Source organism: Saccostrea echinata, unplaced genomic scaffold (assembly GCF_033153115.1).
Source record: "Saccostrea echinata isolate AGI-Se365-2 ecotype Australia unplaced genomic scaffold, CSIRO_AGI_Sech_v1 ptg000054l, whole genome shotgun sequence".
Taxonomy (NCBI): Eukaryota; Metazoa; Mollusca; class Bivalvia; order Ostreida; family Ostreidae; genus Saccostrea; species Saccostrea echinata.
In genome coordinates this window covers 27926565-27944497 of record NW_026889803.1, presented here as the reverse complement: position 1 = coordinate 27944497, position 17933 = coordinate 27926565, and the positions used below count along the sequence as shown (strand labels likewise).

Genomic DNA, 17933 nt, shown 5'->3' with positions numbered 1-17933 from the left:
ATTCGAGTAAACTATACTTATTTCTTTAAGAGGGGGAAAAGTTTTGAAATATTAAATTTCAGTGTTAAATGGTATTTTGTTTCAAGACTATAAAATATTTATTTGCTTTTGCAAAAATAAATAAAATAAAATAAAATAAAATAAATAAATGAATAAATAAATAAATGAAAAAGATTTAACAAAAAATAATTTTAAAAAATGATAATCATTATAAAAAACAAAAAATTAAAAAAATGAGGTGGATGTGTTCATATGGGTTAGTCTATACTGTGGTTTCATTAATATTAGTGGGCATCAATTTTCGTAGATTTAGTAAAAATCACAGTTTCGAGGATACGTAAATTCGTGAATAATGGTCCTAACAGAAAAAAATTGTCTGTCATCTTTTCATTCTCTAGCCGTATGCTTTAGCGGGAACCATCATGACATTAACAATGTAAAGAGTACGTAAATATTTTTAAAAAATTACTAACAGGTGAAAACTCTTTAATTTATTATTTATATTTTACTTGTCTGCATGTTTAAAAGTCGGAACCTTCAAGCGTTTACAACGCAGTATGATATAACAATAAAGGGTGAGGCATTCCAAATACCTTCTCCGCTGTACACTGTGAGCTCGATGGACCAATTAAATATCAGATATTGAAAGAGAATATTAAAAGCAATTCATTTAAAAAAAAAAAAAGGCTTTTATTTATTCAGCGTTCAGTTTATACATTCATGAAAAAGATGTGCAAATATCTCAAAATATTAAGGCAATTTGAATTTTATCTTTTAGGCGCACATGTGTATACGGACGATAATTAAGCGTGGCAACAGAGCATAAAAAGTAACAACAATTAAGCATTTCAATTTAGAAAATGATGTTAGATACTTTAGTTATTTTTACATGCACGGTGTGTGTTTCTGGACTTGACAGACCCCCTTGTTTGTAGATCTCCGAACAAACACATCCACGCTCGCTGGATACGACTTCACGCTTAAACATGCAACGAAATCCACGAAAATTGGTGTTCCACGAATAATGATGAAACCACAGTAATTAAGACCTTTGCATAATGCGAAAGTTTTTATTTTCATACCCAATTCTATAGGAAATACAACAGCATCGTATCGGAAAAATCTTTGAATTATTAGAAAAATGTGAAAAGTGGCAGACAGATACACAGAATGCCCTGCAATAGATTTCTTAGACTTTTGGCTATTATTCCGAATCGCAATCTGAAACATTTTTTTTTCATTTTTGTGTATCAAAAAACAAAATACAGGAAGAAGATGGCGATGGAAATGTTGTTTGTTGTCACTTGCGTAGCAGTCTTAGGACTGTCGTCTGCACTTCTGAAACCAATTCCGTTTCCGGTCGAGTTAGAGGAATGCTACAAATTAAGCTCCTACAACATGACGCCGTCCGACTCAGTTGCCATTGGTATACAGAACTTCTGCTACAAAAGTTTTCAATATAAACAGATAGCTGATAATAAGATGTGGTCCGGTCAAAACATCACACAAAATGAAATTAACTACATTAATAGTTTATTCCGACAAATCTTTGCTGAAGCAAGGGAGGTAGAAAAATACAAGAAAGGCGGGCGTCTCAAACGACAAGCATTCCCAGGAAGATACAGACGAGAAGTGCGAAGTCCAGGCGCTTTCCGGAGATTTGTAGATTGTATAGATGACTTAGAGAGACGGGTAATTATTTACTCACATTTTCAAGATATATATATTGCGAAGCTGTAATGGTCTTTCTCATATTACATCTGTAAAATGTTAGAACTGGCGTCACACGTCTATTACATACATTCAGACATATTTCAGACGAAATGTCGGTTGAAGTGTAGGCCGTCACCGGTTCTAAATTAATACGTTTTCCAGAATCAAAACATGAAGGCTTGCAAAGAAAAGTAGATGTAGGCGAAAGCCTGTCCACTTCTCTAAAGAGAAGAATGTCACGCGATGTAAAATGACAGATTGAGAACTCCGCATAATCGTATCTAAAAATTCCGGAATGATTACATTTTTCTCTCTCACTGCTAGACGGTGTAAATCCCATTATTTCATGTTGAGACATTTGAATTTTTAGTCTATCGACGGATCCCCACGCAACGCCTACCAAACACTATCTCTTTTCCACTCGGGACCAGGACTGGCAAGTGCTCACAGAGGACCTGCCTTTGGCCCATGGCACAGAATATACTTACTTGTGTAAGTTTTTGTCCTAACTACATAGATAAATTTAAACGTTATAATTTCTTACATGGTTGAAGGATCGGGTATAACAAGGGCACTGCAAGTGGAGCTTCCCCTCGCAAAAGAGAACATCGATCCTGAGGTAAATTATAACTCCCATTACGCACGCACTCACTCACCCACGCTATCGGAAGCGATTTACCAAAAATATTTTCCCTCTAACTTTGTTGCAAAGGGATGATTAGCATACGCCTGTTTTATGTTATCGGCACATTCTAATCCGCAGAAATGTATTTAAGGTCTTTTGTTTCAAAGACCGTCTTTTGTTTCAAAGACCTACTGACTCCGTTGGTTAAGATTATTATTTTTTTCCCCTAGACGCTAACTTTGAACCTCATATCTTGCTCATTTCTCAACGGATTTTGCTCAAATTTTCAGAGTATATAGACGTTACAAAACTCTATCAGAATATTGTAATACATTTCAAAAATCCACTTCCGCTTTTGAGTTATTTCCCTTGAAATGAAAAGTTAGGTCATTTGGTTTCCAGACAAAGGCTCCGAGACTACAAAAGCTGGAGCAGAAATACTACTGAATATAAAAAAAAGCATTGAAGTTGTGCACATCGGTTTTTGTTTTTTGATTTCTGTGTTCAAAATGCCGCTAGATAGGGGTAAAAAATTAGAACGCCTAAAAGAGCGAAAATTTACACATATTTTCCTTTGTATCTTTTAAAATAAAAATAATTTGTCAAAATATGTAGAATAAATATTGTGCACAATTTCAAGGTCTTTCATTTGACACCACTGAAAAGGGGCTGGCCCCTAAAATTAGGGATCTAGGGTCCTTTAAAGGTTTTGCTTTATTACTCAAAAACGGTAAATATTTCGATATGACTCTCATATTGCAAGTTGATATCCCATAAAAGATCGCTAATAACCTTAGAATTTGGCATGACCTTGACTCAAGGTCACTTCGCCCTGTCCACAGCTCCAACAGAAGACCTACTCGTTGCTTTGCAACGAGTTCTGCTCGAGTTTATATTTTATTTTTAATAAGGCCAAACAAAAAAATATGTGTGGTTCCGGTTACACCTCCAAAAAAAATTAGGGCAGGTAGGTAGGGATTTTTTTTTTTTTTTTTTTTTTTTTTTTAACAAAATGATTTTCTTAATTTTTCTAAATAATACTTATCACTACTTTGCAAATGACATTTAGATGTGGTGTGATAATATACTAATCAATATTGGTAGCTACATGCTAGCTTGCTTTGGATTTAACACTAATAAACACTTGCACTATGTTGTGCAAGGGGGCCGTCATTGCTGAAACTAAAACTTAAACAGGAGCCATTGATGGAAATTGGTGAAAATTCTGGAAAAAATATGAAAATTGCAAAAAAAAAAGTTTAGGGTCGGGGTATAAAATAGGGACGGTCGGGTAACCGGAACCACACATATTTTTTTATTTGGCCTAAGACAATCTGACCCTTTGGACGAGCGCAGATTCATACTATTGGATACCTATAATATATTCAGTTTTAACTTCGATCTGCCTCTTCAAACTGCATGAGACATTTAAAACGTCTAGACTCTGACGTCACGTGACATCGTATGTTAGTTAAAGTACCAGCCAAGTCTGAAAAGTGCAAATTTTAACAAACTGAAAGAACTGGGAGGCCGCCCAGATCTGGTTAAAAATTACGGCCTTTAATTCTCACCTGCCGGACATAGAAATATAACTGGCAGTCACGCGTCGCGTTTAATAATAATGGATTGATATCTTTATGGATAATAGGTCGCGTGCATGGGCGGATACAGGATTTGTGATTAGGGGGGGGGGGGGGCGTGGATAACTTCATTTAGGCAGGGGTTCGGGGGGGCCGCCTTAAAGCCCCCAGTGGGTCCCCGGAAGCTCCTGGGTTTTCGTGTATTTTAAGAGTAAAACCAGGCACAAAAATAGTGGTATTGGTTAGTTATATACCAAAGTATGGCATTATTAATATTAGTCATATCATACTTTGAAAATTTTAGGGGGGGGGGGGGCGTGCGCCCCCCACGCCCCCCCTTAAATCCGCCAGTGGCGTGGAGGGGGATATTCTTACAATTCTTTGTCAGTAGGAAGCATGAAATGGTGTTATAAAGTATTCTTCTTGACAATTGAAATTTCAAGATTTTAACATCTCATTGGAAACAAATAATTTGTAATATATTGACGGTGCGACCGTTAGGGCGAGCGCAGATCTATACTTATTCAGTTAAAATTTAGATCGGGCTCTTAAAACCGCACGTGACATTTGGTACGTCTATACTCTGACGTCACATGACGTTGAATATAAGTTGCCAATCTCCTATGTAGAGTTCTGGTTCATTTCTCTCTCAGACACCTCTGCAATGGGCTTGCGTCAAGATTTTTGACATAACGTAAAAACATAACATGTCAAGGATTATTTCAAAATAATTTAATTTCGTTTGTATTCTAGCCTCTGATTGGTTAATATCCAAAAAGGAACACAAATTATTTCTGTATAACCTGTTTTGGTATGGGGACACCCCCCCCCCCCTGACAACCAGCTGAATCATCTGTATCCATACAATCCTCTCATTTCCAGTCCTCGGGATTCATGGAAAATTCCAGATTTAATAAATGTACCTTTAACTTCAAACAACAATTCGATCTTACCTCATGCAAACAAACAACATGGCTGCTAGGCCTATGTATCAGTTTTTACCTCCCCTCGCTTCCCATCACTTCCGTTACTACGGTTGTATTATTGAGCGGCAAATTTGAACTAATGAAAAGCAACGAAATTTTAAACCCCTAGTTATTTAATGATTCTAAAATTAAATTATAAGGAATGAATCTAATTCTTGGCCAAATTATTCGAGTATAACCTGGTTTGGGTCAGTTTACGCTGTTTTATAATCCGCTTCGCGGATTATAAAGCGCAAACTGACCCAAACCAGGTTATACTCGAATAATTTGGCCAAGAATTAGAGTCATTCCTCAATCAAACTAATAGTATTAGATTTATTTAGTGAATGTCTACCTTTAAGGACTATCATTAGCTCAAACATTTAACTATAATGAATACTAAAAGAAACGCACTATTTCTCGTGCTTATCACTGTGATATACGCGAGCCAACGACAGAGGTGAATATATGAGCCGATGGTAGTTTATTTTTTGTTGAAGTATTTGGTTATTCTCGCGAGAACGTAGCTTAAACAAGCGATGCATTGTGGCAGAAAAAAAATCGTTTGGTGTGCAAGTCCGAATTTTCTCTTCGCCCAGGCCTTATCGTTAGAGCTCGCAGTGCGAGCGGCGCTTCGCGCCGCTCGCTGCGCTCGCTATAATTATATAAAGTATACCTTGAGAGTATAGGTTATCCTCAATAAGTTGGTGTTTACTTTGCTTTAGTTTGGAGACAGCATGTAGATCTCCTATCCCCTACTGGGATTCTACCCTTGATCACGAGATGGAAGATCCTACCGATTCAATTGTTTGGAGTGATGAATACTTCGGAAATGGTGACGGCGTAGTCATTACTGGGCCTTTCCGAAACATGCGAACAGTTCTGGGTGGCCCCATAATCAGAAACATTGGAACAGGTTTGCCAGTATATTAAATGGTTAAATTAAATACAGTACACTTGAACATTTTACCTAATGTGCATATGTTTCCTTATTTTATGCATTGCTATTTTTTATTATTAACATGTAGTAATGGAAAGTGCTTATATATATTTTAAATTTTAATTTCTATAAAAATATTAGAATACAATTGTTATATCAGCTAAAAATCAAGGTTATTCTACATAATATTTTCTCTTGATCACTGAATGGCTAGAATTTAAATATGTTCATTATATACTTAGGTCGCAGCGCCTTGTTCACCAAATTGGGTCTCAGAACCGTTTTGAGTCGAAGAAATTATGGAGATATAACGGAGCCTAAAGTAGGACAGGAAAGAGTTTACTCTTTGGAAGCCCATCACAATGGTCCACACAATTGGATAGGAGGTCACATTTCAGCAGATAGTACTGCGTCATTCGATCCGGTGTTCTTCATGCATCATGCTTATGTTGACGCTGTTTGGGAACGCTTCCGAGTCCAGCAGGTTATTAATGGGATTGATCCGGAACAAGATTATCCTAACCCCCCTCATCCTGTTGGACATGGTCCTAATGACATAATTGACTTCAGACCATATCTTGCTCCAATAACTAATAGCTTTGCCATGTCGAATGTAATTGCTAATCTTGTCAGATATGAACCTTTCCCAACTTGCTCGAATCGATGTAATGGGAGTCCTCATTTGCGTTGCCAGCGGACTAGTTCCGGTCAAGTCTGTGTGTCTACAGTTCGGCCTGGTGCACAAGCTTTAAGACGCTCTCCATTAATGATGGCTGCGCCGAGAGGGCAGCAGTTTATGGATAATTCCTTAGCTTTTGGCGCAAATGATTCAGAATCTTTTGGACAGTCTCCATCAGAATCACTAATGATGGCTCAGGCAAGCGGGCCTATTCCTGGAGGCAACAGATTCCCCGACTCGCCATTTAATGATAGGCGGAATAGAGAAAATACAATAGGTACTGCTCCTGTTGCACCGGAAATCCAGGCAGCTAGGATGGAAGTGAGAGAAGTTGTTCAAGAAAGAAAACGAAGGGATGTTTCTAAAATATTTCAAAATGGCACAACCAATGGGGCTCATTATCAGTCTGTTTCCTCCCTTCAACGGTCTTTTACAAACACTTTCCTCCTTGACGGAGAGCTAGATCTTAAGCGATGGGTTTATGTGCCAGTTCGTATTGTGCACACTAGATCTCTAAATGTTGACAGTATTGACCCAACCTTTTATGGACATGTAGTAAGATTGTCAAATGATGTTTGTCATACAGTTCAATCTGGTGCTTCAAAAGTGTTTGTATCTTCCGATGGTTTAGATTATTCTGGAACATATAAAGAGTTTGTGATAATAGATGAGAGGCAACCGGTTTCCGTTTCAACAACTGCTGTAGGGATAAAGAACCCGGATTATGGCGAAGGAGAGGTTCTGTTCACTGCACATGACTCTTGTGGAAGACCATGTCGCCCTCTGTGTTTGACGGACACCAAAGGGCAACAGAAATATAAGGCTTGTTCTGGGGCTTTTAAGATCTCGTCTGCTAATCCTAAGATGTACAAACCTACGTATAAAGATGCCACAGCTGGTGACTGGATACTGCACAATATGGTAGATTCGTTTTCTCTGGATCCACAAACTCCTGTTACCTTTGTCTGTGGAAATGGTAAAAAATGGCCTTGGGAATTTTAGACTTTATTATGTATACAGACTATGGATTGTCACAAATTTTATTGATCTATGCAACTTATGAATATGCAAAAATGAATAAAGATTTAGTAAAGTAACGGTTTAATTAATGTGCATTCCTGCAATATATTTTATCATAATTTATTTATTTTGTTCGAAGTATCAGCCAAATACTAGTATTTGTTACTAAATTGTACGAATATAGCCAAAAATGAGAATAAATTAATTTTTAACTAAATATGTCAAACTCCGCATTGATCAGCGCATACATGTTGTCATACATATTATCATTGGAAAAGTCCGAATTTATCCAGTGTTGTTTATTTACCTTTAATTTATATTTTAAAATTTGCACTGAAAATCTGTTTTCATCTCGTCTATTTTACTACAATTCTTACGGTATCTTGAAAAAAGAGAACAAGTTTTGAATTAAATTTTGATTTTGCTTGCCATTTACAGATATATTTTCCGTTAAGGATTTTTTTTAGCTGCTGATACATTTATGCTTGTTTCCAGTGATAAGTTTTAATGTATTTAAAACACACATACACGCCATGCGCGGATCTAGAAGGGGAGGGGGTGTCGGACCGTCTCCCCCACCCCGGGATTTTTAGAGTTATAATTTTTTCTATGTAAAATAATTTTTAAAAATGACCTTGGAGCCCTTCCCCAGGAAACACAGACCCCTCATAAAAAGGTAAGAAGAGTCATTTATGACAAAGAAAATTAACTTGTTCTCACCCACACGAAATAGAATTTTTCAGGTTTTGGCAAGTTATTTGACTTTTTTTTTCTCCCGAGTCCGATATTTGATTTGGTATAAACCCCATCCCGGAAAAAAATATCCTGGATCCGCGGATGTGTTCAGTACACGTATACTCAGGTAGGGAATATTGGCCACCCCCACCCCTTCCATAAATCCAGGGCAAAGTCCTGATTGGTGTCCAAGAAGCGAAGCATCAGAATTCCGACGAAATAAACCTTTTCAAAATTAATCATACATGAAAATGGAGAAAATATCCATATGTCAAATTTGAGTTAAATGTGTGCAACCGTTGTCGAGATATGAACAGAAAGTCATTGATGACGGATTGACGGAACAGGGTAACACTATATGCCCCAGCCATTTTATGGCGGGGGCATAAAAATCGTCCACTACTGATACCGAACCTTGATGTATATGTGAAAACTGGTTGCAAAAACTGGTGGTAATGCAATCTCTCACCAGAGGGCGTATTACGCTGCGCTATAAGTGGAGCGAAGCAGGAACGATAACTCTGGGTAGAGATTGGTGGTAATGTTATATGTTATCTACGATTGTTAATGTTGAAAATCAATACTCATTTAATTTTGTCATGTTTTAAAAAGATGCGCATGCCTGATAAGACAAACACACATATGGAAGCTAAGCGCCACCGAGTACAGTGTTGATGAACAGACAGACGAACGGACAATGTGATTCCTGTGGGTCTCCCGCATTTCACGCGGGACCCTATAAATATTAACTTAAGGACCCTCTTTACATTAATGAAAAATGTTTTGGGAATTGAGAAAAATAATATTTTATAAAAATTTGAATGTTGAGTTCATCTATTTCATTTTCAACTTACATAGGGTACCTGCAATTTATCCTCCCCCCCCCCCCCCCCCCCCCCAAGTATCGACGAAGAGAAATCACTGTTGCTGACTTGAAAAAATCGGAAAAGTACTTGCAGATAAAGTGTTCAATAAATTTATCTTGGTCTCATAAAATTTCAAGAATATTTGAGTTGCATACAAAAATACAGTACATAGATTTTAATTTATTTAGTTTAGCTCTAAGGCCAGATTACGAAAATACCACAGTGTGTGCGGTGTAATAGACGGTCTTTGGTCTCAAAGTACTTTTATTTAAGAACTCTTTCTACACTGTACTCAAAACAGTTTAAATTTTGTGGTATATTTATGCAGTTAGAGTAATCTGCCCCTGGATCTAAAATCCAATAAGGTCATTCCAAGTTTTTTCTATGTTTAGTGTCCGCGGACGGATTGGTTTTGGGGTTATGGAATTTAAAACAAGTAAACAACTACAAATATTCATAACACAACTTACTCTTTTGGGATCGGCATTTTATTTTTATTTTAAGTTGTGTACCAAAATATTTAATTGTCATAAACTAGAAGTTTATCAGTCTTTGTTGCAATAAAAAGAAAATTCTCAAATGATGATGAGAAATTCTCCAATAATTTTTATAATACTGTTTTTCCCCTCTTTGTTTGTGTGTTTTTCCCGGATAGAAAAAATAGGTTTTTGATTTTAGGGTGGACACTAAATATACAAAGAAAAAAACTTGGAATGGCCTAAATTAAAATCTACAGTGTATTACCCAATTTTTATTTAATTCAGGCATTCTTAACATTTTAATAGGCGAACATAAATCCATTGAACACTTTATTATCATGTAACAACCCCCCCCCCCCCCCTCCGCACACACACACACACACACACAAGTAAACAAGTGATTTCTTTTCTCATCAACACTTTTTGCGTGGAGATAAATGCCAGGTATCCTGTGTTGAAATTGGGATAGATAAGCTTAGTATTAACACCTTTATACAATATAATTTTGTCAATGTCCAAAATAACATTTAGCTTTAGTGTAAAGACCAGAGGGTCCTTGATTGAGTTCATTACTACATATACTTTAAAGTTTTTATGGGTTTTTTTTATTATTATTATTTTTTGTTTATTTGTTTTGTGCTTTTTGTTAAAAAAAAACCCACAAAACATTTTAGCGCACTTGTCCTCACCCAAAAATCTGCATTTGCCCTCACTTCCCTGTATGTGAACTTTTCCGGAATCAGAGTATTTACCGTAGTAAATTTGTACTACTATATGGACATTTAAATTTCCGGTGATAAATCAAAGCCTTAGGGATAAGACAGGGTAGTGACCACCGCAACCATTCTGATTATTCTGCATGGAATAAAATGGTGAATCATGAAAATTCTATACAGATGGTAAATGAAATCATAATTCGACCAAAAGTAGACGAATTAGAAAATGAAAAGGCTAGATACGAATGCCCTTTGCCGTCTTGTACAGCCACATTGAGAGGAATCGGTTTTGTTCCATCACATCTGAGAAAAGTGCACAATGTAGTGATAAACAACGAGGTAAATAAAAAAGTAATTTTCTTATCCTTATTCGACCATATGCCAGTCTTCTGAATCTGTTACAGTCTGCTGTGGTCTTAAAGTTTCTTTACGCATGTTTTTAAAATACCTCACCCACAGGTACTTGTGGACAGGACCCCCCCCCCCCCCCCCCCCCGATATTCAACCCCGGGACTTGTTGGACATTTTTTCACAAATTATATTTATTACACTTATTCATCATGTATACCATAGGAAAAAATTGTGAAAAACCCAAAATAATCGTTCCACACAGAAATACCTCATTATACATTATAAGAGAGAAAGGTATGCCACTCTGGTTTGTTTACGTTGTACCCCCGCTGGTCTTTCTGGGTTTAAAAACATGTACTTATTTTATTTTAACCTAAAATGTCGGTTCACACTGTCTCCACATGTATTTCTGTCTCAGATCATGCTTTCGGATTGACTCTGCATCTCGTAAGAATCCCACAATTTCTCCTTAAACAGCATTGCAGTCAGTGTGTTGAAAAATCCTTAGGTAAACCGGGGGGGGGGGGGGGGGGGGGTCCTGTCCACAAGTACCTGTGACCCAGCCATGGCATCAGAAACAGGTCTGGTACAATCACTAGATTTAGCTATGTAGCTTGATTTACCTATATAGCTTTATTTACCTACCTGAAGTAACTTTATTTAGCTACTAAATCAAACTTATTTCTTAAATTAGCATTTTTCCCAGAAAGTGCAGAAAATTGCACTTTGGTGCAGTGATAATTTTCAACTTTAAACTCATCTGAAAACTATTCATGAAAAAATCACTCTTGGAGATGTGTCTTTTTCTGTGCAGTTGCAATCAAAGTTCTAAAAGTTTTGGGGCTATATACAACAGTTAATTTGTGATCTAACAGTTACTTCTTGAGTGAAATAACAAAGAAAACCAGTTTTGGTTAACATGAGCACAATGTAAAGTAATCATACTTATCCACGCCTCATCGCACACAAGGTGGTGCACAGTTACTCAAACAATGGAAATACATATTTTTCTTAAAAGTGTTCAAATGCAGCAATGTTAAAAATATCTCTGCTTTAGATTCCTTTTTAAATAATACCTAGAATAAATATTAGTAGACATTTACTTGCGACTTTTTGTCTCTTTAAAATAAAAAGTAAAATTGTGAAAATTTGTCTTGAAATAGCTAAATAAAGCTACCTGAGGTAGGTAAATAAACCTACAGTAGGTAATTTTAGCTATGTAGCTAAATGTACTGATTGTACTGGACCTGAGAAAAGCATTTAAAAAATCCACTTTTCAAGGGGACATGCGTACATTTTTCACTATCAAGTACTAGTACTAAGTAGTTATGTTAGATCGTTTACAACCATAAGATAACAAGAAAACATTGATGTAACCATCAATTGTCGCACGGGAAATAAATAAAGTAAACGATGGAAATGAGTCTTGATCATCAAACCGCTTCGATATGTGTGAAAAAGGCATGCGTCTAAATGATGGAGACGATGGTAGAGACTATTTTGAAAACTTATTGTCGGATGAAAATCGAACAAAAACGATTCCCTTTTAAACTTTATCAATTCCTCAAGTAAATGTTGGCTGCATAAAATATAATTTGAAACCAGACACATGCATCAACTATTTTCAAAAATGTCTTTTACTTTAAGATTATAAAACACGAACTGTGTAAAGTACGTTTTTACGTTTTTATGCGATAAGTAAAATTCGATGTTCTAAAAAAAGGGACCTGTCGTTTTTTCGATAGTAAATGATAAGCAACTTTATATATTATATATGAAAAATATATATATTTTTACAGATTCACTTTATGGAAGTAAAATTATTGTGTATCTCATAATTTATAAAGGGAAAGAACATTCTGATTAACAATCTTTTAAATGTTTAGAAAACCTTTAATTCTGAATAACTTCTCCCACCTCAATCCCCATATACCAACACTTAAATTTATATGTATAGAGCAGCCCGGTCCTCCGGGCTGCAATAATGTTTAAAGGTGCTTGGACACAGATTTGAAGATAATGTTTTCTCAAATTTTCAGTATAATTTCATGACTTATATGTTGCTATAGCATTTCATACTAATATATACTAAAAATCTTATTTCATCTCGAAGTTGTTAAAACTTCAAATTTCTGGACGCGTTGGATTGACACATCCTTGCGCTTTCACATATTTTAATTTTATTCTTAATACTTAAGAAAAGTGACAATTTTGTTGTGTATTAATGAAAAATATTAAAATTATAACCCAGAAAATTCAGAGTGGAAATGTTCGAAAGCAAAACCCACTCACAGTATTGTAAGTCCGTCCTCAGTGGTGTGTGCAGAGTTTAACAATTGAACACACCCGGTGAATCGTAAACATTAACAATAACAGAGCTAGTGCCCTGTTTACAAAAACAGTTTACGTTTCACGGGTGTGTTCAATTTGTTAAACTTTGTACACATTACAGAGCATGGACTGACGATACTGGTGAGTTGGTTTTGCTTTCGAACATATCTTCTCTGAATTTTCTAGATTATAGATGTAATATTTTTCATTAATACATAACAAAATCGCTTCTTTTCTTAAATATTAAGGATAAAGTTAAAAGGACTATATTCTGTAGTGGCCAGTATCTGCCCCCAAAATAAAACTTTGATGGAGAAATCTTTAATTATGTTCTAAACCAGGTGGATATTTGCAGACTTCAAAGCATTAAATATTTTTATCAACTATGACATCATTAGTTAGATATGACGTCAATAAAATGACGTAAATTCCAAATTGCAATGATTTTGAGAGAAAATAGCGTATTTTACGTCGGTATTTTGATTGGAAATTATCGAGCGCAGGTCTGCTCAGACTAGATCTTTTGATATAATGTGTAGAATGATAATATCAATGAAATATGTGAATATGATACCTGAGCAAGCTTGCGCTCTATAAATACTATAGTCAAAATTGAACAAACTCTGTGCAGTTTGGCCTCTATTTTAAAAATAATGGAAATCCAAATAGTTTGTGACGTCACAGAGACAAGAAAAGGCAGCTAATTTTTCCAATTTCATAATATATTGTCTTAATTTGGATTATTTTATACAATATATGCACTTTTTCTCATTTCAAGAGATTTTCAAAATTTGACTATTATGGGGGCAGGAATACGCCCTTACCATATATAGTTCTTTGATGTAAGTGCAAAGATGTGTTAATCAAACACGTCCCAGAATTCATAGTTTCAATAATTTCCAGATGAAATAAGTTTTTAATTATATTTTCGTGTGAAATGCTATTGCAATATATAAGTCATGATATTATACAGAAAATTTGAGAAAATATTAAATTCAAATCTGTGTCTAAGCACCTTTTAAAAATCTCATTCCTAAGAATTAAAAAAAACTTAAATATTTTACAGGGTACAAATTCTGATTCAGACAATGGAACTTGCTCTACTTTGCAATGTTTTTGTCCAATACTATCATGTAAATACAGTGGCCAAGGAACGGCAGACAGACATTTCACAAGTTTGAAGCTTCTCCGTCAAGTAAGTTATCTTAGATATTAAATATGTGTAAATTATGTTTAACCAAAATGGCAATTAGTTTTTCAAGTAGTGATTGAAATTTGAGTCTTCAAGAAATCATATCTCTCAGTTTGAGTTGTGAACATTGCATAGAGAAGACAAGAAAAAAAAAATCCACCTCTTAATTAACAAAAACAATTCTATATCACTGACCTTTAGCACTTCATGAAAGTTCATGCAGAGAAAAAGTACAAGTGTGAGAAGTGTGGACTGAGCTTTGGTCTGGACCGTGATAGGCGACTTCACCAGGGGAGGTGTGGACAAATATACAAATGCACAGATTGTGAGGCAGAATACTCTACCATAGAGGCTCTCCAGACACACTGCTTACGGAACAGGCACAGGCGTCCCCCAAAACCTCCCAAGATGTAGGTGTTGGAAAGTGACTTCTGCATAGTTACTCCAAATACTGTAAACCAACTATTAATTCGCAACATTTGAATTGTGATTCATCGATTTGAAATCCATCCATAACTGTTAATATTCACAACTGAGAAACATTTAACATAAACACACAATTAATTTAGTGATTTGAGATGAGATATATTTGCCAGTTGACAAAGTTCATGAATTTGTAGATATTTTTTTCATGTGCTTAAAAGTTGGTTTATGGTATATTTATTGGGAAATTTCTTTTAAGACTTACAAAGATGTACATATATCATTAGGGAAAAAAATCTTCATAAAAGTTGATCTTTCAAAACATTTTTATTGCCCAACATATCTTAAATCAAATTCACAATAAATCTCAGTGAAAAGTATAGAAATGCAACAAGAAAAATGTGATCTAATCAGTCATATTTCCTCTGTGATCATTAAAAGAAAGATATATATGCTAAACAAAGGTAAATATTGTGTTTCGATGTACAGTGTACATGTACCCCATTCATTTCAGACCACCTAACAAATAATTAAATTGAAAAGAATCTTTAAATATTTTTAACATTTGTTGCAGTGCTTTGATGTCAAACTATATATTTTTCAGAGCTGAGGAAAATGTGGACAAGCAGAAGGAAGAAAATGCTCCTGCCAATCACGGTACCTCAATTTCCACGCAGACATCAGGTGTAGGTATGATGACCCCATTATCGTCAATACCAGTGATTCTTGTAGAGGTTACCCCCAAAACTCCAGTGGATAGAGAAATTCTCACAAAATCTTTGTCCATGAAGCCAATTTTACCCAAACCATCTGTGAAATTAATAGTTCAACAGCAAACTCCTCCGGTCTCGAATGTATCCCCATATGGAGAGACTGGCACAGAAAGTGAAAGTCCAGAGCAACTTGGGGATTTTTCATCTCAGACAACAGAGATAGGTGATATTTTTAATGGATCTGTATCAGAAGGAATACAAACCTCTTTAGGAGACAAGAATTTAGAATCGGGGGATGACGTACCATCATTATTGGAAAAATCATGGTCATCTACAGGTATACAGACAGCAATAACATTTAAACCTCAAAGGAAGAAGCAGCTAGGCACTGTCGCACAGACCCAAACTTCAGGAGACATCATCCTAAAAAAAGCCATGGAATCTGCTGACATCCCAATACAGATGGAGTCGGTAGGGACCCAGATGACTCCACAATTAAAAGGACAAAGCTTCAAGAGAAGAACATGTACAACAGAGACTCAGACACAGAATGAAGGTCCATCCAAACCAAAGAAGAGGAGAAAATCTCTGTTAAATGTTTTTATGACAGACTCCATATCTCAGACATCAGCAGAAAGTAATGCTGTAAAAATGGATTCCATGTGTCAAGTGGATAATTTCAAACATTTCACACTGGTTGACATCAGCAAGAGCTCAACAACACAGGCAGCTCAAACTGAAAAATTCATACGAATCGACACAATGTCACAGACTAAAGAACAAATGCAAGAGGGACCACAAAGCTTGAAAAAGAAAAACAATGTTTCTCAAAATGGACAAAATTTAATAGAAAGAAATGAAAAATCTTCAAGAGCAACAGACAGTAGCTCAAAAATAAATCACCAGATCTCAAATACAGCAATTCAGTACAAGACAAGAATTACAACCCCTGGAGAACATCCATTTTCAGATGCAGAGACTGGACCAATACTTAGTGTTACTGAAGAACAAGGGGAAACAAGTGAAGAAAGAACTGTATCTCTAACAGACTCATCAACAAGTGCTGATACTGATTCCTCCTCCCTGCAGGTTCCTAAGTCAGATCTGAATATTCCCAATGAGAATAGGGTCCCAGTCCCATCAACAACTGTAAATACCGAATCCACCTCAATACAGGTTTCTGAGGCAGAAATTCCATCAAATCTGAATATTCCTAGTGAGAGCAGGGTCAATGATATGGGAATACAGACTTTTGAAGCTGATTTTGAGAGCTTTCTTCTTTCACAGTGTGATAATTTGGAGAGACCAGGACAGACTGAGACCCATGTTCAGACTCAGAGCACAGCTACAGACATTGATGTGTTGTTACAGATGACAGACAAGGAGACCAACCCCCCTGAAATTTCCATGGATACTCAGACACAAACAGCAGACTTAGATATCATTGATTCCTGGATGAACCACATGGAGACACAGACATCAACAGACCCAGCATTTAACTCTTTCTCTTTTAATGATATTGAAACACAGACTTTGCCTGACCTGTCTTTAGACACTTCGGATGATTCCAGTTTCATGAATGAATTTTCTCTGACCAGTATCCAAACTCAAACAATGGAAGATGATTTATATCAAAGTCTCTCAACCCAGACAGACAATTTCCTAAATATGTTTGATTTTCCCTTGACTAGCATCCACACACAGACAAGTGGGCAAAGTGATCATGCTTCAACACAGACTACTCAGTCAAACACTCAGATGACTGAGATTGGAGTAGGAAGTGATATTGCAGATGTGATTTACTCCTCCAACACGGAGACACAGACAACAGATCTTGGACTGTCTGATACTCACACACAGACTGCCTGGGACAGCCTAGATAATCTGCTTAGGGAGTTCCAGAAGTGACTCCATATACACAATGTCAAAATAATACATTGTATCTTGACTCCATAATCATAGTTTGTGCATTTGAAAGGGAGGACTAAAGCCTGTTACATTCATGAGACCTTTACAAAGCTGTGTTTCACAAAAGAACATAAAGACCAAGGTGAAAAATATTATGTACCCAGAGTCTTAAGATCTTTTCTTCTTTACAACTTCATGAGAAAACATATGAATTTCTTATTCACATTAAAATCACAATGAAATGAAAATGAACAAAATGAATTTAAAGTCTTAGTTGAGGGTTCTTTTGTAAAATAGGCTCCAGATTCCAAGCAAGGCTTTAAATTGTAAGCCCCTTTACCTTCTTATGCACAGTCATACATGCAATGTATCGTAAAATTCTATTAAAACATTCAGCACAAACTGATTAACATGGACCTGATATTAATTACTTCCATGTATACTTGTTTCAAAGATTGTCATTTTGTAAATGACTTGAGAATGGAATGATTTTTTTTATGTTATAACTGATTTTATACATGTACATGTACTGCATTTAAAATTTGCAGTATTGATAGCAAACACTTGCCATTTTTGGAGTTGTATTTCTTGGTTATGTTTGTAATTACTGTATACAGAGTTATTTTTACCCTGTTTTTTTTTTTTTTTTTTTTTTTTTTTGCTGTTTATCATTTACAAACAATTTTGCCCTGTTTTA

The 17933-nt window shown here is 35.8% G+C and overlaps 2 protein-coding genes across 2 annotated transcripts; both read left to right on the top strand.

Annotated features, from left to right (window-relative positions):
* Positions 1 to 1272: 1272 nt before the first annotated feature.
* Positions 1273 to 7599, top strand: LOC133171623 (uncharacterized). The gene is made up of 4 exons (XM_061306413.1): positions 1273 to 1692; positions 2084 to 2205; positions 5609 to 5799; positions 6066 to 7599. Exons 1-4 carry the CDS (start codon positions 1276 to 1278, stop codon positions 7502 to 7504), a joined length of 2169 nt encoding a protein of 722 aa, XP_061162397.1. The 5' UTR covers positions 1273 to 1275; the 3' UTR covers positions 7505 to 7599.
* Positions 7600 to 10457: 2858 nt separating this feature from the next.
* Positions 10458 to 17715, top strand: LOC133206431 (ATM interactor-like). The gene is made up of 4 exons (XM_061342414.1): positions 10458 to 10657; positions 14067 to 14195; positions 14394 to 14602; positions 15220 to 17715. Exons 1-4 carry the CDS (start codon positions 10472 to 10474, stop codon positions 17234 to 17236), a joined length of 2541 nt encoding a protein of 846 aa, XP_061198398.1. The 5' UTR covers positions 10458 to 10471; the 3' UTR covers positions 17237 to 17715.
* The last annotated feature ends 218 nt before the right edge of the window (positions 17716 to 17933 follow it).

What these genes read in the sequence shown, in the direction of transcription:
- LOC133206431 (XM_061342414.1), top strand. Translation starts at nt 10,472, where the DNA reads ATGGTGAATCATGAAAATTCTATACAGATGGTAAATGAAATCATAATT. An exon ending in ATGTAGTGATAAACAACGAG is followed by an intron (nt 10,658 to 14,066) that starts GTAAATAAAAAA and finishes AATATTTTACAG; the next exon opens with GGTACAAATTCTGATTCAGA. An exon ending in GTTTGAAGCTTCTCCGTCAA is followed by an intron (nt 14,196 to 14,393) that starts GTAAGTTATCTT and finishes ACTGACCTTTAG; the next exon opens with CACTTCATGAAAGTTCATGC.
- LOC133171623 (XM_061306413.1), top strand. Translation starts at nt 1,276, where the DNA reads ATGGCGATGGAAATGTTGTTTGTTGTCACTTGCGTAGCAGTCTTAGGA. An exon ending in TAGATGACTTAGAGAGACGG is followed by an intron (nt 1,693 to 2,083) that starts GTAATTATTTAC and finishes TTGAATTTTTAG; the next exon opens with TCTATCGACGGATCCCCACG. An exon ending in CACAGAATATACTTACTTGT is followed by an intron (nt 2,206 to 5,608) that starts GTAAGTTTTTGT and finishes ACTTTGCTTTAG; the next exon opens with TTTGGAGACAGCATGTAGAT.